Source organism: Trichechus manatus, unplaced genomic scaffold (genome assembly GCF_000243295.1).
Source record: "Trichechus manatus latirostris isolate Lorelei unplaced genomic scaffold, TriManLat1.0 scaffold00064, whole genome shotgun sequence".
In the NCBI taxonomy this organism is placed as follows: domain Eukaryota; kingdom Metazoa; phylum Chordata; class Mammalia; order Sirenia; family Trichechidae; genus Trichechus; species Trichechus manatus.
The window spans coordinates 6,793,910-6,814,882 of record NW_004444000.1 but is presented as its reverse complement, the minus strand read 5'-3'; the positions used below and the strand labels follow the sequence as shown (position 1 = coordinate 6,814,882).

Here is a 20,973-nt window from a genome sequence, read left to right as displayed (position 1 = left end):
GCCCCTCGGCAGCCGGGCCCAGCCTCCTCCCGCCGAGCGCCGGGCGCGAGCAGCTGCTCCCGGGTTGCGTGCGCTCCTCCGCCCCTTCCTCGCCGGCCGCCTCGCGCCTCCTCCCCAGCCCGGGAAGCTCCGAGTGGGCTGCCGAGCCCTCCGTATTTATACTTCCTTCCCGGCTTTGACATAAGAGGTTTATTTTTGATCTCTCACTATTCCCGTTTCCCCTCCCCTGGGATCAGAGAGAAACTGAAAAGAGGGAGCGAGAGAGGAGGAAAAAAATTTGGACGAAATGTAAAACCAATCAGGAGTTAGCGAGATCCGCCCCCACCCCCTTTAAGTGTCAACTCTAACTTTTTTCCCCTTGCCTTTACGCGTTCCCACGTTAACCCCTACACTGCTGCGCTGGCCTTAGGCAGAGTCCTTGGGGAGACCCTGGCCGCTCCCTCCGCAGGGCAGAGTGCCCAGGACACATCTTCCGAGGAGGTTCCTGCACTGGCCTCCGCGGCAGTGTTGGCATCCCTGCAGTCACTGCAGAGATCCTACCGTGTCGGAAAAGAGATCGGGGGCGGGGAGGGGAGGGGAATTCCAGGGCTTTTAATTGTAAAGCAAAAGAGGAAGGTGGGGAAGAATCAGACTCTCGGCTGAAAACCTAAGGTAGCCTTCCTAGTCCTCACACCACGGGTTAACATTACTAGCGCTGTTAGTGCCCTGTCCTGAGGGCTGGGGGGCAGGAGGGAAACTGGAGCCCGGGACTGGGACAGGCACAGTGGTAAGCACAGGTCACAATGAGGTTGGCAGGGAAGTAGAGTCACCCCAGAGGGAAAGTAAATACTCCTGAAGGAGAGAAGTAGACGTCCAAGGACTACACAGCCGGAGCACTGAACACTCCCTGTTCCCTTGTGGAATTCGGTTCAGTTGTCTGAGTGATTCATGAAAGATGGCCAGCTCCTTTCCCTGCATTGGTCCTAGCTCCAGGAACAGATCACCATCCCACCCCCCCGTTTCCCCGTGGGTGGCTGGTCTACAGTCTTCTCTCTCAAGACCACAAAGCTCAGGTCGTTCACCCCATCCCCAGTCTTAATGGCACAGACCTGGATTGGCTTGAGAGTCGTGTTCTCCAAGTACAGGCTATAGAGTCACCCCTCAGCCCTTTTTTTGAGTTATCAGTGGGGACGTCCATTGGAGTCATCACTTAGGAAAGACAGGATCAGGACCTTTAAGTGCTTGGCACCTCACTGACCCTTGAGTACCCAGTTTTCTGCCTCCGCCGCGTTCCTGACCTTTGGAGTTTTCTCTGCTTCTTTTAGTCCATCTGACTCCTTTCCATAACTAGTGAGGCTCAGCACACAAGGCAAACCCTCAGGGCTTGTTACCTCCAAAGGGGACGCTGTCACAACAGCAAAAGTACTTTTGTTAATACCAAATCCAGGGGAAGCCACCAATTCCCTCCAAGTGTCCCTTCTCTGCGCTTTCTCAGAAACGTTGAATTAGATGAAAGGATGAACTTCCCAACCTAATAGATTGCAGAGTCTCCTTTCCTAGAAAACTTATAGGATAGGGATGACTTGACACTTGGATGTTTTGGAGGAAACACTTCTGGAGTCAAAGGAATGGAAAAAAATGCCCTTTTAACCCTTTTCCAAAAAACGAGCAAAACACTTCATCTGAGCACAACTGCGTAGTAGCCCTGGGACAGTGTGCTGGGCAGGCAGTGAGTAATTCCATTTTGCCTGAGAGCTGTTGTAACATTTCATTCATTGATCTTCGCTTCCTGAAGCTCCTAATTTGGTTTTCAATAGCAATTGCATCCTATACATTTTTTTTCTTTATCCTTTGCAAGCATCCGGGAGGAGTGGGATGGAGACAGTGTTGCTAGCTCCCCTTTGTCTCCTCCTGAATGTATACCGATGGCTGGAAGTGGGAGACCTAACCAGCCAGTGAAGAGTCTTGAGTGTCCCAGGAGCCCTCGCATCCCGGCTGGGAACGCACTGGGCTCTGGGAGTTTCTTTTTTAAACAGAATAAAGTGCTCCCAAGGACAGTTCTTTGGAAGCTGTCTTCGGAGAGAGAAGTCAATTAGTGAACTCTGGACTTTATCTGGCCTCATTTCAACAACCGCAGTAACAACAACTGTAGCCTGGCTCACTGCCCCCTCCGCCTTCCCTCCTTGGATTCGCCCCTTCTGAGGATAAGTGACTTCCCGGGTGGCACCGGGCACTGCTAGTGCAGCCACAAGGTGTCAGGCTTGTCTTAACTATGCTTAAACCGGGACCCCTGGAGACTGGTTGGTAGTGAAAGTCCTTTTAGACTCGGCCGATGAAAACAGTACAGTAAAGCCAACCACCCACCGGTGAAAATCCCAGAATGGTATACTGCCAGTTCTGGATTTCCTACATTACTATTGTATTCTCCCAAATCTATAATTATAGCGGGCTTGGCAAACGGTGGCCTGTGGGCTAGATCCAGCCTGCTGCCTGTTTTTGTACAGTCCACTAGCCAAGAATGGGTTTACATTTATTAAATGGTTGAAAAAAATAGAAATAATAATATTTCGTGACGCTTGAGAATTGAATGAAATGAAAATTTCAGTGTTCATAAAGTTTTATTGGAATGCAACACATGGCTGCTTTCGCATTACCAGGGTAGGGCTGAGTAAACCTGAAGTATTTACTACCTGGCCCGTTACAGAAAAAGTTTGCTGACTCCTGAATTACAGTCCAGCAGTATTAGTTTGGGTCCTCAAATTTGGAATGTGGGTTTATTTAGACTTAGTATATATAATTCTTATAGAATAAGAAGCTCAAAATAATTTCTTGCTCTAAATATAAGGGGAAATTATATCTAACATTAAAATTAAGACAATTATTTTATATTTAATTATATATCAAGCAATTAATCCTTATTTAATTATTCCTTGAATAATTTAAGGACTTGTATGTTTAAGGTACCTTATACTGTAGGCCTCTTGTGAATTTTAAGCTTTTAATTAACTTATACTATTAATTACTGGTTATTTCTTAGTTTACGAGAGTGTATATTATAAATGTATAGCATATACTAGGCTCTGGTATTCTCTAGGATTCTAGATTCTTTAAGATTGGAAGAGACATTAGTAGCCATCCAACCCACTCGCACTTATATTTTGCAGAGAAGAAAAAGAAATGTGGAGGTTTCAGCGACTTGCCCAAAGTCACATGATTAGTGGTGGATTTTTTTCTAAAATATTATGCTGCCCCTTACATGAAGATAAAAGAAACTGTATTGCTTCAACATTTAATTCATGCATTTTGAATTTCCAAGTGCTCATTTTTTTAAATAGGATTTTCATTTAATCCTCAGTAACAATAGCTTCAATCTTTTGAGTCCTTGTTGTGGGCTAGACACTATGCTGAACAGCTCACAAACATTATCTCCTTAATTATGACAACCTTCTGGAAAATACTTCTTTACAGATGAGGAAATAAGCTTTAGAGAGGTAACTTGCTTAGGGTCACCCAGTGGTGAAGACAGGATTCTTAACCAAAGTCAGATTAATGAACGTGCCAACTAAATGTAATACTTCTCTGGTGAGAATGTAATACCCTGACTCAGTTTTCCTTTGACCAGAACCGAGGATTAAATCATTGCCTTACAGAGCTGGAAGGGACTCTAGGAGTTCATCTAAGCCAAGCCCCTCCTTTAAGGACACTGGTCCTTCCTCAGAGATTTCAAAGAAGGGAACAAACAGCTTTTCTCAAAAGCCTGTTACAGCGCTTAAATATAAACAGCATTCTTTCTTTCTAAATAAATAATACTCGTTTGCCACAATTCATGTCAATTTTCTCTGTCTCGGTTATTGTGCATGGCCGTGACCCTACGTTTACTACAACAGAGAGTGGATTCCTGGTTCTTACCTATCAGACCAGTGAGAACACCTTCCAGGCAGGCCAGATGTGATTTCTGCTTTCACTTTTGTGTGGGCATTCCCCTTGTATTGTCTTTGACATGCAGGTCTTTGTGATATCCATCTGTATGTATGCAAGCATTCCTGCAGTTTTACCTGCTTCATTTTTTCTTGGTCCTAATTATCCTATCTTTTGGAATCTTTGGGACTTCACTCAGCATTTGGGAAAACATTAGTTCATATTCTTGAGCCCACTTTGATTCCCTAACTCTTGTGAAGTGCTAGCTACTCTGGTTATTTTTCCTACTTTCCTCTGGATGATCATGTTGCCAGTCCCATTATCTGTAACACTGATTGGTTGTTCTTGTTGTTGAGTAGGCTCTGACTCATGGTGACCCACATGTACAACAGAACAAAAATGTCGCCCCGCCTTGCACCATCTTTATAATCATTGGTATGCTTGAGCCCATTGTTGTGGCTACTGTATATTTTGAGTGCCTTCCAACTTAGGGGGCTCATCTTCCAGCACTGTATTGGACAATATTCTGTTGTGATCCATAGGGTTTTCATTGGCTAATTTTCAGAAGTAGATCTTCAGCTCTTTCTTCCTTGTCTGTCTTAGTCTGGAAGCTCTGCTGAAATCTGTCCACCCTGGGTGACCCTGCTGGTAATTGAATTACTAGCGCCACAGCCTCCAGCATCACAGCAACACACAATTCACCACAGTACGACAAACTGACAGGTGGATATTGATCTAATACAAACTTTAGCACAATATTGTCATTGACTTGCTTGCTAAAGAGATTTTAGTTGATTCTAATACACTGAGAAACAAAAACACAAGCAAACCTTTTTGTCCCTGACGCTTGTATTTTCAGTGACTAACTGCCAAGTGTTGAGCTCGGTGTTGGGCACACAAACTTGGGATGATCCCTACTCTCTTGAGGTATTGTCTAATGGGGCAAGACACATGATATGGTCTAATATGGGCGAGACACACGGATAAGCTTGTCCAGGGTTCTGAGTGGAACGCATCTGCAATTGCTACTGTCACAGACCAGTAAGAGTTACTTGCACATTTGTGAGTGATAACGAAGAGGCTTAGGTTATGCTTGCCTGACCATTTTATGGCCAGTAGGTGTCACTGTTGGGACTTGGGATTTATCCTCTTTTTTTTTTTTTTTTTAACTCCACTGTTTTCAGAGCATCTTTCTCAAAAGTTAGACATTTCTACTATCGGGTTGCGCAAGTCTGAGACAGCTGTCCTTCAAAGTTGGACAAATAAAAGAGCTAAGTGTTCACTATATTTCTTAATATAGAGAAAGCTGAAGGAGGTGGTCCTGTGCCTCATCTTTTTAACATAACTTGTGCTTCTCTTTCCTGTGGTCCTTTCTTCACCTCGATTTCTGGTCTTTCTCAGACTCGTTTCTCTCAGTTCAGAGAGTCTAGCAGTGTAGGGTAGCTGGCCAAGCTGAGACGTGTCCAGGACCTGCGACCACCTTCCTCCTGAGGATGCCTTGGCCTCTAGGACGCCATTCCCTCTGGTTAATTACTAATGCATACATTTTCCTCTCATCTTCACTGTTGATTTTAGCCACCAGGTGGGAGTCTCATCACATTTACTTTTTATGGGTGCTACAAGAAGAGAGTTTGAAAAGCTCTAAACAATCAACCACTTCTAATAATGAATTTTCCTATTATTATTATTATTTTTGTTTATTGTTGTAGTTTAAGTGAAAGTTTACATTTCAAGTTAGTCTCTTATACAAAAATGTATGCATACAGTGTTATGTGACCCTAGTTGCTCTCCCCATACTGTGACAGCACACTCCTCCTTTCCACCCCTGATTTCCCATGTCCATTCAACCAGCTCCTGACCCTTTCTGCCTTCCCATCTCACCTCCAGACAGAAGCTGTGCATTTAGACTCTAATAATATATTTTTCGTATTGTACCAACTTACAAAGTGGCATCCATTTCTCCTTGTTTTAGAAAGAAAGAAGGGAGGGAAGGAGGAAAGGAGCTGGAATCTTCAAAATGGAGGGCAGTTTCTCAGAGCAGATGAAATGCTTGTTCAAGGCCATCCAATAACTTAGACCCCAGATTGGGAGTAGCACTAAGCAAAGCTCTGCCCTTTGGCCTCAAAGGATGAGCACAAATGGATGCTTGTATGTACACATGCATGTGAAGTATCTGGTTTTTATAAACGTGCTCACAGTGAATTAGAACATGAAGTGCTAAGAAGAATGCCTGGCATATGCAGTTAAAAAACCAGTTGCCCTCAAGTCAACTCGGACTCATGGTGACTCCATGGGTGTCAGAGTAGAACTGCATGCCATCGGATTAAAAAAAAAAATTATTGTGTTTTTGGTGAAAGTTTACACAGTAAATTAGGTTCCCATTTGACAATTTCTATACAAATTGTTCAGTTACCTTTTTTTACAAGGTGTCAACATTCTCTTTAATTGTGTTCTGGTTGTTCCATTTCCAGTATTCTAGTTTCCCTGCCCCTTTATCTTCTCAGCTTTGCTTTAGAGTAATTGTTGATCTTTCGGTCTCATATAGATGGCTTTTTATTAGAGCACCATACTTACAGGTGATATCTTTTATTTTGTGCAGCATTTTGTTGTTTCACTAAAAGGTGATCTCAAAGGATAGTTTCAGTTCAAGGTTCAAAAGAGTGTCTTGGAGTCCTCCAGTCTCAACTGGTCCAGTTAGTCTGAACTTTTTTAAGAATTTGAGTTTTTCTCCCATTTTGTCTGGGACCATGGATTGTAATCCCATTCAGAACAGTCGGTAGTGGTAGCTGGGTACCATCTACTTCTTCTGATCTCAGGGTAGATGAGGCCATGGCTTGTGTAGGCTGTTAGGCTTGTAGACTTGTTTCTTCTCTGAGACTTTGGTTTTCTTCTTAGACTCTTTTGCTCCTGATGAGTACAGACTAGTAGTTGTATCTTAGATGGCCGCTCACAAACTTTTAAGACCAGGACACTACTCACTTCACTAGGATGCAGAAAATGAACTTTGTGAACTCTCTTATACCAATTAACTGAGTTGTTCCATGAGACTAATGTCCTAAGCCTTCAAACCTAGAAAACCAATCTAGCAAGGTGGTTGGTTATATCTGAGGAGTATCTGTAGTTGTGTCTTCTATGAATATATGTGCCTGCATGCACATATTTGTACTCATGCATACATAAAGGTACTTCTATCTGTGGGCACATATATATACGCCTGTACTTAGCCATATGCCTCTATGCCAACACACATACATATGTGACCATACATTCATTTTCTGGATATTGTTGGTGTTGTTGTCATCTTATATATATAAAATTTTTTAGTACAAGCATCCTTTTCTTTTGAGTGCATCTCAGGTACATCATTTACTTGGGTTGAGCTGTTCTCTCTACGTCCATGTTCGGTGACACTTTTCCCATCACCAAAAAAAAAAAAAAAAAGTATCTGTGATCTAGCGTGTGATCCCCCCTCCTTCCACCCCTCCCTGGTAACCACCAATGAACATTGGTCTCTTTATATGTATCTATTCTTGTCTTCTTATAAAAGAGGGATCATACAGTATTTGTCTTTAACTGATTGACTTATTTCACTTAGCATTGTGTCCTCCAGGTCCATCCATGTTATAATATGTTTCACAGACTCATCATTATTATTCATGGTTACATAGTATTCCATTGTATGTATGTACCCCATTTTGCTTATCCATTTATCCATTGATGGGCACTTAGGCTGTTTCCATTTTTTTGTTATTGTGAATAATTTCATAGGGTTTTCAATGGCTGATTTTTCCAGAGTAGATCACTAGGCCTTTCTTCCAAGGTGCCTCTGGTGGACTTGAACTTCCAACTTTTTGGTTAGCAGCCAAGTGCATTAAGTGTTTCCACCACCCAGGGGCTCCACCTGGCATGTGGTACTACGCAGATTTTTGCTGTTTCCTATCATCATCATCATCATCATCATCATCGTATACTCCCACCTGGCCTGGTAGAATAGTTGTAAGGTAACTGGACTTTTTCTTGGCACCTCTCCCCTCATCTTCAGAGTCTTCCTTCTTCTAGAGTTGCCCAGGGCTCCTGGGCACCTGACCTTCTGCTCTCATGGACAGAAGGTGATCCATTAAGTTATGAACTTTGGTTTGATAGCAAAGCTTACTATGCTTATTTAAAATTTAAGAGACCTGAGGAAGGGGAACCAAAAGAAAGAAACAACTAATGATAGAATTTCAGACATTGTGGCTCGAGCATCAGGGAGAAATCTAGGCCCCTAAGTAATACCTGTCCTACCTACACCTGACACTTAAAGATTGGCTGTGCTCACAAATCCACAGAATTTTGCAAAGGTAGGAAGGACTTTCCCTCATTGGAAGTATACAAGCAATGTCACCTGTAGGAAAGTTAGAAGGGAAGTCTTCGATTGGTGAGAGATAATATTAGAAAATCTTTAAAACCCCATCCATTCTAATTTTCAAATATTTTTGAGTAGTGGAGGAAATGGGTATTTTTTTGATTCTGAATAAGAAACCCAGTGTTTTTGTTTTTTTGCTTGCAGACAGCTAGGCCTGGTGCAAACTGTGCGGCTGTATACCTATCCCACTTCTTGAGATTATAGGAGTTCTTTTCTTTTTTTCAGAACATTCTTTCCTACAGTTCCTTCTGTCTGGAGGCTCATCATGTTTGTTGGCATTAGAGGATTTTCAACAGAGGCATAGAAATTGGAAGGGGCTGAAACCTATAAGATCCTTTTCTCTAACCTCTTACTTTACAGATGGGAAATTTGAGACCTAGCAAGATTGGCATTTGCCCAGAGTCACGCAGCTGGTTAGCAGCAGATTCAGGGCTAGAACTTGGGTTCTTGGTTCAGTCTTCTCTCCATGCCATATCTACTTCCACTTTCTCACGTAGAGCAGAACCTGAGGCTCAGGGACTTTGAGTGACACGGCCAAGGTCACAGAGCCGTCTAGTGGCAGGGCTGGCAATGGAACCTGGGTCCATGGAGTACGATGCGACTTCCTGCTCCAATTCAGCATCTTCCCTAACCCAACTGACAATGTTATTTTCATTCAGGCCACTTGATTTTTGTTTATTTGTTTTTCTTTCTTCAGTAAAAGATCCTTTTATTATGGAAGAATTCCAAGTATTTAGAATTTAGGCATATTTAGTGACTTTTGGAAACCCTGGTGGCGTAGTGGTTAAGAGCTACGGCCACTAACCAAAAGGTTCGAATCCACCAGATGCTCCTTGGAAACTCTGTGGGGCGGTTCTACTCTGTCCTATAGGGTCACTATGAGTCGGAATCAACTTGAAGGCCATGGGTTTGGTGTTTGGTTTTGACTAAGAAGTGTTTCACCTGTGTGGAACTGTCTAAGAATGCAAAAGCATCTTCATATTGGCTTAAAAGATGATGGAGAAATAGGAAAGGCCTTAGGACTTAGGAAGAGAGTGGGATTTGGAACAGCCTTGTGGCAGGGAAGGAAGGGAATAGGGATGGAGATGGGCTGGTACACTTGCATGGAAAAGCATTTTAATCCAAACTTTGAAGGCTTCTCCCCCATCTTGCCTCTTGTGTACACACACACACACACACACACACATTTTTTGTTTGTTTGTGGTGGTGATGGGAGAAGCAATAACCTTTCCACTTCTCTTCTTCCTTATTTTTCTTCTCTTGCTCTCATCTCTGCGGCTCCCTCCCCCATCTTCCGTCTTCTCCTTTGACTTTCCTCAGTTTTCTCCTGTTTTTGAATTTTCTTCCTCTCTTTTCCCTTTTCAGTTCCCTGTTCTCTGTGTTTTTACTTTCAGTAATTCCATAAACCTACTGTGTGCCAAAAATGGTCTTAGGTACATGCTGTTGTTGTTAGATGTGCGGAGTCTGTTCTTTCTCATAACGACCACATGTACAACAGAATGAAACACTGCCCAGTCCTACACCATCCTCACAATTGTTACTATGTTTGAGCCCATTTTTGCAGTCATTGTGTCAACCCATCTCATTGAGCGTCTTCCTCTTTTTCCCTGACCCTCTACTTTACCAAGCATGATGTCCTTCTCCAGGGATGGGTCTCACCTGATAACCTGTTCAAAGTGAGATGAAGTCTCTCCATCCTCACTTCTAAGGAGCATTCTGGCTGTACTTCTTTCAAGACAGATTTGTTTGTTCTTCTGGCAGTCCAAGGTATATTCAATATTCTTTGCCAACAACACAATTCAAAGGCGTCAATTCTTCTTTGGCCTTCCTTATTTTGTTGTCCAACTTTCACATGCGTATGAGGTGATTAAAATATCATGGCTTGGGTCAGGCACACCTTAGTCCTCAAAGTGACATCTTTGCTTTTTAACACTTTAAAGAGGTATTTTGCAGCAGATTTGCCCAATGCAATATGTTGTTTGATTTCTTGACTGCTGCTTCCATGGGCGTTGATTGCGAATCCAAGTAAAAAGAAATTCTTGATAACTTCGATATTTTCTCCTTGGTACAAGGGGCAAAGAAATGCAAAAGACACTTTCTGTGTTCTGATCATCTTTTTCATCAAGAAAGCTCCTAGTCCAGTGGAAGAGAAATATAGAAAGCCAAATAATTATAATATAATGTTGTAAGTAAATGTAGTCACCTGACTTACAATGGGGTTCTGTTCTGACAACTCCATCATAAGTCAGTTCTGATGTAAGATGAATACTTCGTTTTTTTTTAGTTTTCATTATTATTACCTTTTATTATCAGTGTCTTTTTAAATCCAACCTTTATTTGTATTTGAGTGTTGGAACCATTACATATAAACTTACAGATATATTTTAATACATATGTACATAAAAAAATACATGAATCATAAAAATTTACTCCGACGATGAGGAAGAGTTGGACGACATCAGCTTTTTGTCAGTTGTGGTAATAACTCCACTTGTGGAAGGTTCTGGATCATCTGGATTATCCCTGGGAATGGGGATGGTGTTTCTAGTCAGAAAATTAGTAAGGTCCTTTCCTTTTTTTCTTCATATACTTCGTGGTAACATCTTACTGCTTCCTGAATCTGCTAATCAACTGTAACAAAGTGACCAGCATCTGGGTCCACGTTTTCAAGCAACTGAAGCCCCTAATTTAGTTTAGAAAAACTCCAGCTAATACTTTCACTGTAAAAATTTTTGACAACTTCTCTCTTTCCTCTTCTATATTATTTTTTTCTTCAGTACTTCTTTCCTCTTCAAAATCCATTAAGTCCTGATCTGTCAATTCTCTTGCTTCACGATCTATGAGCTGTTCCACATCAGCATTATCAAGTTCTAAATTCAGCGTTCTTGCCATATGGACGATGTTTCCACCAATCACTTCCATCCTATTATCCTGATCAAATGCTTGGAGTGTGTTCACATAGCTCAGCAATTCTTTCCACCTTCCCTGCATACATTTTCCCATAACTTCTTCCCAGGAAGACACAATATTCTCAATATACTGATGGTCATTAAATGCGGTTCGTCATAACTCGAATATGTTGTAAGTCAGGGATCACCTGTACAGGAAAGGTGAATGTTAGGGTTGTATCCTTTCACTATACCTATTCAATCTATATGCTGAGCGAATAATCTGAGAAGCTGGACTATATGAAGAAAACGAGGCATCAGGATTGGAGGAAGACTCATTAACAACCTGCGTTATGCAGATGACACAACCTTGCTTGCTAAAAGTGAAGAGGACTTGAAGCACTTACCGATGAAGATCAAAGACCACAGCCTTCAGTATGGATTAGACCTCAACATAAAGAAAACAAAAACCCTCACAACTGGACCAATAAGCAACATCATGATAAATGGAGAAAAGATTGAAGTTGTCGAGGATTTTATTTTACTTGAATCCATAATCAACACCCATGGAAGCAGCAGTCAAGAAATCAAAAGATGCATTGTGTTAGGCAAATCTGCTGCAAAAGACCTCTTTAAAGTGTTAAAAAGCAAAGATGTCACCTTGAAGACTAAGGTGCACCTGACCTAAGCCATGGTGTTTTCAATCACCTCATATGCATGCAAAAGCTGGACAATGAATAAGGAAGACTGAAGAAGAATTGATGCCTTAAATTGTGGTCTTGGAGAATAATATTGAATATACCACGGACTTCCAAAAGAATGAACAAATCTATCTTGGAAGAAGTACAACCAGAATGGTCCTTAGAAGCAAGGATGGTGAGACTTCGTTCTCACATACTTTGGACATGTTATCAGGAGGGATCCGTCCCCGGAGAAGGACATCATGCCTGGTAAAGCAGAGGGTCAAGGAAAAAGAGGAAGACCCTCAACGAGATGGATTGACACAGTAGCTGCAACAGTGGGCTCAAGCATAGCAATGATTGTGAGGATGGTGCAGGACCTGGCAGTGTTTCGTTCTGTTGTACATAGGGTTGCTAGGAGTTGGAACTGACTCGATGGCACCTAACAACAGCTACCTGTACAGTAACAGAGCTATATGCAAAAAGTCTGGTATACAGAGTAGGATTGAATCAATTAATAAGTTATGAGAATTCAGATAAGATAGTGAAGTCTGTGTTTTGGCGAGCAAGGATCAAGTTAGGAAAGGTTCCATTTGAGTTATATATATATATATATTTTTTTTTAAACAGTGGTTAGATGCCACAAAGTAGGTGGCAATGCCTTAACCATATGCATGTTGTAAGGCCCAAGGGCCTCTTCCATCCTTGTCAAGGGGAGTGCTAACCTTCTCTCCTTTCATACAACACTTGAGTTATATTTTTATTGGATTTTAATGAATGAAGTTCACTATGTACTGGAGGAGGAAAAGCCAGTTCGGAAAGGTAGATGAAGATTATATATATATTTATAAACTTACAAATGTATTTTAATACATACGTACATACATAAATATATACATGAAGACATTAAAGAATCTGGTACGTTTGTGAAAGGAAAGGAGTTTGGTCAATCTAGCAGGTCTGGAGTATAAGGTGCTGCCAAGGATGGCAGGTAGTAAAGCTAGAAAGTCAGCTGGGGCCAGTGTGTGAGGGGTTTGTCTGTTACCCTGAGTTCTCTGAATTTTCTCCCAGGGGGCAATGCAGACTCACTAAAGACTTTTAAGCAGAGAAATGATGCGACCATATTTGTCTTTTCTAAAGACAACTCTAGCGATTATGTAGACTAAGGGTTACGTTAAGGGAGAGATTGGAGGAATGGAGACCTGTTAGGACGTTATTTCAAGGAAGATGATGTGGGCTCGAGCTAAGGAAGTGGCAGTGAACATGGAGAGAAATACACTAGATTCCCCCACACCCGCCTTTTTTTCAATTGTACTTTAGATGAAGGTTTACAGAACAAATCACCTTCTCATTAAACAGTTAGTGCACACGTTATTTTGTGACATTGGTTACCAACCCCATGACATGTCAACACTCTCTTCTTCTTGACCCTGGGTTCCCTTTACCAGCTTTCCTGTCCCCTCCTGCCTTCTAGTCCTTGCCCCTGGGCTGGTGTGCCCCTTTAGTCTCATTTGGTTTTATGGGCCTGTCTAATCTTTGGCTGAAGGGTGATCCTCAGGAATGACTTCATTACTGAGCTAAAAGGGAGTCTGGGGGCCCTACTCTCGGGGTTTCTCCAGTCTCTGTCAGGCCAGTAAGTCTGGCCTTTCTTTGTGAGTTAGAATTTGTTCTATATTTTTCTCCAGCTCTGTCTGGGACCCTCTACTATGATCCCTGTTAGAGCAGTTGGTGGTGGTAGCTGGGCACCATATAGTTGTACTGGTCTCAGTCTGGTGGAGGCTGTGGTAGTTGTGGTCCATTAGTCCTTCGGACAAATCTTTCCCTTGTATCTTTGGTTTTCTTCATTTTTCCTTGCTCCCAATGTGGTGAGATCAGTGGAGTATCTTAGATTGTCGCTCACAGGATTTTAAGACCCCAGGAGCTACTCCCCAAAGTAGAATGTAGAACATTTTCTTTATAAACTATGTTATGCCAATTGAACTTGATGCTCCCCGAGACTATGATCCCTACAGCTCTCAGCTCACTAATTTGGTCCCTCAGGGAGTTTGGATGTGTCTATGGAGCTTCCATGACCTTTCCTTGGACAAGTTGTGCTGGCTTCCCCAATTTTGTGTACTGTCTTACTCTTCACCAAAGTTACCACTTATCTATTATCTATTTAGTTTTTTTCCATCTTCACTCCTCCCCTCTCTCATAGCCATCAAAGATTGTTTCTTTTTTGTGTAAACCTTTTCATGAGTTTTTATAGTAGTGGTCTCATACAATATTTGTCCTTTTGTGATTGACTTATTTCACTCAGCATAATGCCATCCAGATTCTTCCATGTTGTGAGACGCTCAACGGATTCATCATTGTTCTTTATCGTTGCATAATACTCCATTGGGAGCCATGATGTAGTGGTTAAGAGCTCAGCTGTTAACCAAAAGGTTTGCAGTTCAAATCCACCAGCCACTCCTTGGAAACCCTATGGGACAGTTCTACTCTGTCCTATAGGTTGCTATGAGTTGGAATTGACTCAATGGCAATGGCTTTGGTTTTTTTTTTTTTTTAGTATTCCATTGTGTGTATGTACCATAGTTGGTTTATCCACTCATCTGTTGATGGGCGTCTAGGTTCTTTCCATCTTTTTGCTTATGTCTATTCATGTGACCGCTCTTATTTCTCCAGGATATATTCCTAGGAGTGGGATTGCTGGATCATATGGTATTTCTATTTCTAGCTTTCTAAGGAAGTGCCGTATCGTTTTCCAAAATGGTTGTACCATTTTGCATTCCTACCAGCAGTGCATAAGAGTTCCTATCTCCCCGCAGCCTGTCCAACATTTGTTATTATTTTCTGTTTTTTTGATTAGTGCCAGTAATGCTGAGATGATATCTCATTGTGCTTTTGATTAGCTTTTCTCTAATGGCTAGTGATCGCGAGCATTTCCTCATATGTCTGTTGGCCTCTTGAATGTCTTCTTTGGTGAAGTGTCTGTTCATTTGCTTTGCCCATTTTTTAACTGGAATATTTGTCTTTTTGTTGTAGAGATGTTGGATTTTCCTGTAGATTTTAGAGATTAGACCTTTGTCAGATTTGTCATAGCCAAAACTTTTTACCCAGTCTGTAGGTTCTCTTTTTACTCTTGAAGTCTTTCGATGAGTGTGTTTAATTTTTTAGAAGATTCCAGTTATCTAGCTTATCTTCTGGAGTTTGTGTGTTGTTAGTTATGGTGGGTATCCTGTTAATACTGTGTATTAGGTCCTCTAGCATTGATCCTGTTTTTCTGCTATGATTTTATAGTTTTTGGTTTTATATTTAGGTCTTTGATCCATTTTGAATTAGTTTTTGTGTATGGTGTGAGGTATGGGTCCTGTTACTTTTTTTTTTTGCAGATGGACATCCAATTTTGCCAGCGCCATTTGTTAAAAAGACTATCTTTCCCCCATTTGATGGATTTTGGGCCCTTGTCAAAGATCAGGTGACTGTAGGTGGATAGATTTACATCTGGGTTCTTGATTCTGTTCCATTGGTCAATGTATCTGTCGTTGAACCAGTACCAGGCTGTTTTGACTACCATAGCTGTATAGTAGGTTCTGAGCTCAGGTAGTATGTGTCCTCCTACTTTCTTCTTCTTCTTCAGTAGTGCTTTACTTATCCGGGGCCTCTTCCTTTTCCTTATAAAGTTAATGATTAGTTTTTCCATCTCTTTAAAGAATGCTGTTGGTATTTGGATCAGGATTGCATTGTGTTGATAGTTTGCTTTGGGTAGAATTCACATTTGCACAGTGTTGAGTCTACCTATCTATGAGCAAACCAAGGAACAAAATCGCATGAATTGTTTGGTTGTACGTAAGCAGCCTCAGCAGCTACTCTTTTTTTTTCTTTCTTTTTTGGTCATTGTAAATGTCTCTCTCACAGAACTTTTTACAGGTGTACAACTTATTGACACAATTACAATATCAGCTGTTCAACACTACCCTTAATGCAATTTTTCCATCACGGTTAACCCCCCTTTTGCCCCCACCCTCCCATCCCTCGTAACCGCTAAAAAGCTTTGTTCTCTATACATTTGCATTTTCTTGTATTTTTATATAAGTGAGGTCGGTCAGACAATATTTGTCCTTTTGTGATTGGCTTATTTCACTGAGCATGTCCGCTCCATACATACTGTAGCATGTATCAAGATTTCATTTCTACTAGTGACTGAGTAGTATTCCATTGTATGTATGCAGCACATTTTTTTTTGTGTGTAGACTTTTTCTTGAGTTTTTTACAGTAGACATCTCATACAATATTTGTCCTTTTGTGATTGACTTATTTCACTCAACATAATGTCCTCCAGCTTCATCCATGTTATGAGATGCTTCACAGATTCATCATTGTTCTTTATTGTTGCATAATACTCCATTGTGTGTGTGTACCATAGTTTGTTTATCCATTCATCTGTTGATGGGCATCTAGGTTGTTTCCATCTTTTTGCTATTGCGAACAATGCTTCAGTGAACATGGGTGTGCATATGTCTATTTGTGTGATGGCTCTTATTTCTCTGGGATATATTCCTAGGGGTGGGATTGCTAGATCATATGGTATTTCTATTTCTAGCTTTCTAAGGAAGTGACATATCATTTTCCAAAACGGTTGTATCATTTTGCATTTCCACCAGCAGTGTATAAGAATTCTGTTCTCTCCACAGCCTCTCCAAGTATGCAGCACATTTTGTTTATCCATTCTTCTATTGATGGGCATTTAGGTTGTTTTCACTTTTTGGCTATTGTGAATAGTGCTGCAATGAACATTGGTGTACAAGTTCTTCCTGAGTCTCTGCCTTCAAGTCTTTCGGGTGTATATACCTAGGAGTGGAATTGCTGGGTCATATGGTAGTCCTATGTTTAGTTTTTTTTAGGAACTACCACACTGTTTTCCACAATGGCTGTACCATTTTGCATTCCCATCAGCACTGGGTAAGGGTTCCAATTTCCTCACATCCTCGCCAACATTTATTATTTTCTGTTTTTCTTTTTTGGTATCTTAGCCTTCCTAGCTAGAATGAAGTGGTATCTCACTGTGGTTTTGATTTGCATCTCTCTGATGGCTAATGACACTGAGCATCTTTTTATGTGTTTGGTGGCCATTGGAATGTCCTCTTTGGCAAAATGTCTATTCAAGTCCTTTGCCCATTTTATTATTGGGTTATTTGTCATTTTGTTGTTAATTTGTCAAAGTTTTATATACATTTTGGTTATTAGATTCTTAGCAGACGTATGGTTTTGGAAGATATTCTCTCAGTCAGCAACTTGTTTTTCACTTTTTTGGTAAAGGCTTTTGATGAACAAAAGTTTTTAATTTTTATGAGGTTCCATTTATTTATTTTGTCTTGTGCTGTTTGTGCTTTGTTTATTATATTAGAGAATCGATTTTTGAAAGCTAGGCCTGACAGCATTGCCCCTGCTTGTTCTTTTAATAATTCTATGGTTTCAGTTTTCACATCCATGTCCTTAGTCCATTTTGAATTTATTTCTGTGTATAGTGTGAAGCATGGATCCTGTTTCATTTTTACGCATGTGGAAATCCAGTTTTCTCAGCACCATTTACTGAGGAGACTCTTCTTTCCCCATTGAATGGACTTAACACCCTTGTCAAGATTCAATTGACCATAAATATATGGGTTTATTTCGGGACTCTCAGTTCTATTCCAGTGGTCTATTCATCTATTGTTATATCAGTACTAGGCTGTTTTGATTACTGTAGCTTTATAGTATGCTTTAAAATCGGAAAGTGTGAGCCTTCCTGCTTTGTTCTTCTCTTTCAACATTGTTTTGCCATTCCATATCAAGTTGAGGATTGTTTTTTCTATTTCTGTAAAGAAGGGTGTTGGAAATTTGACTGAGATTGCATTGAAGCTACAGATCACTTTGAGTGGTATTGACATTTTAACAATGTTAAGTCTTCCAATCCATGAACATGGAGCATCTTTCCATTTATTTAACTCCTGTTTAATCTCTTTCAGCAGTGTTTTATAGTTTTTATTGTATAAGTCTTTCACTCCCTGGTTAGATTTATTCCTAGGTATTTTATTCTCTTAGATACTATTGCAAATGGAATTGTTTTCCTGATTTCCCTTTCGGATTTCTCATTGCTGGTTATAGAAAACCAACTGATTTTTGTTTGTTGACCTTGTACCCTGAAACTTTGCTGAATTCCTCTATTAGCTCAAGGAGATTTCTTGTGTACTCTTTGGGGTTTTCTATATATGGGATCATATCATCTGCACATACAGTTTTCATTGGCTAATTTTTGGTAGATTTCCAGGCCTTTCTTCCTAGTCTGCCTCAGGTGGGAAGCTGTGCTGAAATCTGTTTACAGTGTGTCACCATGCTGATATTTGAAATCCAGTGGCATAGCTTCCAGCATCACAGCAATATGCAAGCCACACAGTACGACAAACACAGATGGGTGGTAGTCCGTAAAATTAGAGGTTCTCTTTGTTTTTTAAAAATTCTACCCATCTTCTCAGCTTTCCCTATTCCTTCACTTTTCTCTGTTTTCACAAGCCCAAGAGCACTGGTGAAATCTGCCCCATGAATCACCATTCTTGCTGTCTCCCACTCACCCACCAACCTGTGACGTTAGCAGAAGCAGGAAGCACCCTTGGTTGTCCCTTATGGAATGCAGTGAATTTCACCCTGATTGGTTCTCCCAGATGGTCTGCTGGCTAATCTGAAATGTCATGGTGGGAGGTACTGATGTGAAGGAGGAGATTCTTGGCTCGCATGTGTGATGGTTAATGTTATGTGTTAAGTTAGCTGGACTGTGATTCTCAGTGGTTTGGCAGACATTGGACTCCTTGTTATTCCATAACATAACATAATGTAATCACTTCCAAGATGAGATCTGATATAAGGTAATCACCTCCATGATGAGGTCTGCTATGAGCAGCCAATCAGTTAAAAAGGGAGTTTCCTTGGGTGTGTGGCCTGCCTCCAGTATATAAATGGATGTTCCAGCTAGCCTCACTCTCACTCTGGATCCTGCATCTGACTCATCATCATCTGACCCCCGGTTTTGGGATGTGAGCCAGCAGCCTGCTGACTGATCTGATGATTTGGGGTTTGTCAGCCCCTGCAACCATGTGAGTCAGGAGAAGCCTCCAGCCTGACACCTGACCCATGGATTTTGGGACTTTCCAGCCTTTACAACTATGTGAGCCATTTCCTTGAATTAAATCTCTCTCTGTATATTGTCCTCTTCACTGGTTTTTCTCCTCTAGAGAACTCAGCCACATCTTGTACTGAAAATGGTTCTAGAGGAACAAAATCATAAGGATGAGTTTTCTGAATTTGTTTTCAAGTCTAGGGATGACATAGCCTCCAGTAGTAAAGGAAGTACTGCTAATCCATGGATTAGCATGAGGTGGCGATAGAAATACACAAAATATCACTGCCAATGGCTCAAATATTTGTGAGAGACAAGGCTCTGGGTGACTGCATATTTGATACTTTTCTACAGTTTTGTCAGAATGAGAAGTATAAGGAAGCTGGTTGGTTGATCCTACTTTCACTAGACAAAATGGTGAAGGAAAGAGATGAGCTCAGAGCATCGGAGTCACAGCTCAAGCACTGAATAAAAGACCTGAAATTTGCCACTTGTGCCCTGAAAAAAAGCCTAATTTCTTGTATTAAGAGCTGATAGTGCTGAAAACCAAGCCCAGAATCTTACCGTTTAAGAGTGGCTGAATTACAATGCCAGTTGAATTCCCAAACTCAAATGGTGTCTGAAGTTAAAGTGAGGGAATTGATTGGGAATAAATGAGATCCTGAAACTTGGGATGAGACATATGGGCAGATAATCAGGAAGCTGGGGACATTGAGCCACTAAATTTCATTGAATCATTCCTGTCAACAGAACCGGCCCTTTTATTCCCATCTGAAGAGACTATTCCATCTTTGTGTGTGAAGCCACCTTCCCCAGTAAAACCATTATCACTTCCACCATCATTTGATGCGATTAACCCAGCTGTGCCTGAAGAGGGTTTGTCCAGCCTCCGCAACTGCGTGAGCCATCTCCTTGAATTAAATCTCTCTCTATATGTTTATATATATATATGTTTCACTGGTTTTGCTCCTCTAGAGAACCCAGCCAAAGACACGTGGGGAGCAAAAGGGGAGGGAGAGAGGAATCTTTACTTCGAGTGACTTAACTTTGTGGCCTCAACAACCTCAGCTTGAAAGTATTGGACAAGTTACTGAGATGCGACTGCCAGGTTGGCTAAGAAGTGACATTGCTGGATCCCGTCACCTCTTGGCTGTGCACAGTGACAAGGAGGCTGCACAGAGGTATGAGTAGGAGGAAGAAAGAGAGGCAAAACATGAAATGCTTTTTGAAGGAGATGCCATCTGGCTTTTCAGCAGAGCATTGGCGGGAACCCAAGCAGGGGGGACAGTGGGGTCTGCTGGGCACCTCGTGATTGGCTCTGTGACCCATATTCAGCTGCAAATTGGGCCTGAGCCAGGGCAGCCAGAGGCAGCTTTTCTCCTACTACTGGCATGGGTAAAGGGCTAATTTTATGTTCTTCTTTACTTAAACACTAGCAGTTTTGGCCCTCTATTTTCCAATGCCCTTAAGCCTCATGCTTATTGAGTCATGAATGCTCAATTGGAAATTCATCTATCACCTTGGGCTCCCTGCTCCCACCTCTGCTGTTCAAGATACTCACTCACATTGCCCACTTACTTCTCCACTTCCAGAGAGAAACAGAGAGGTGAGAAGCCTGGAGTGAGTTGATGCACCTTGGCTAGGCTAATAAAAGGTAGAGACAGATGAGGTGCAATTCCACGAAACATTTCTCAATGAGATGCTAGACAAAAACTTTGAGAGCAATAGCTTAATAAGTGAGACATCTATCTTGGCGTTGTTGGGCTCAGGAAGACGTGATGGTTGAGACCAGGATGAATAGATGGAATCTGCTGTTGTGCATGTGGCTTGTTTCTGGAGGTCCTGGTTTATGAGAATTGTGTCCCCTAGGACTGGGCTTTGCACAACCTGCCCAACTATTGATGGTGGTTCTGCCTGGGAAGGTCATTTTATTATCCCTTTTGTCTTTCCCTGTTAAAGCCCCTTCCC

The 20,973-nt window shown here is 41.4% G+C and overlaps 1 protein-coding gene and 1 non-coding gene across 2 annotated transcripts in view; both read right to left on the bottom strand.

Annotated features, from left to right (window-relative positions):
• ADAMTS8 (ADAM metallopeptidase with thrombospondin type 1 motif 8) overlaps positions 1–4,203 on the bottom strand; it is a 26,198-nt gene extending 21,995 nt beyond the window's left edge. The window contains exon 1 of the mRNA XM_004379382.2: positions 4,186–4,203. Within this exon, the coding sequence (XP_004379439.1) occupies positions 4,186–4,203 (18 nt within the window). The remainder of the gene's footprint in view (positions 1–4,185) is intronic.
• Positions 4,204–12,491: 8,288 nt separating this feature from the next.
• On the bottom strand, positions 12,492–12,617 carry LOC111821096 (U6atac minor spliceosomal RNA). Its single transcript, XR_002824576.1, has one exon. It is a non-coding gene; the product is annotated as a U6atac minor spliceosomal RNA (small nuclear RNA).
• Between the last annotated feature and the right edge of the window lie 8,356 nt (positions 12,618–20,973).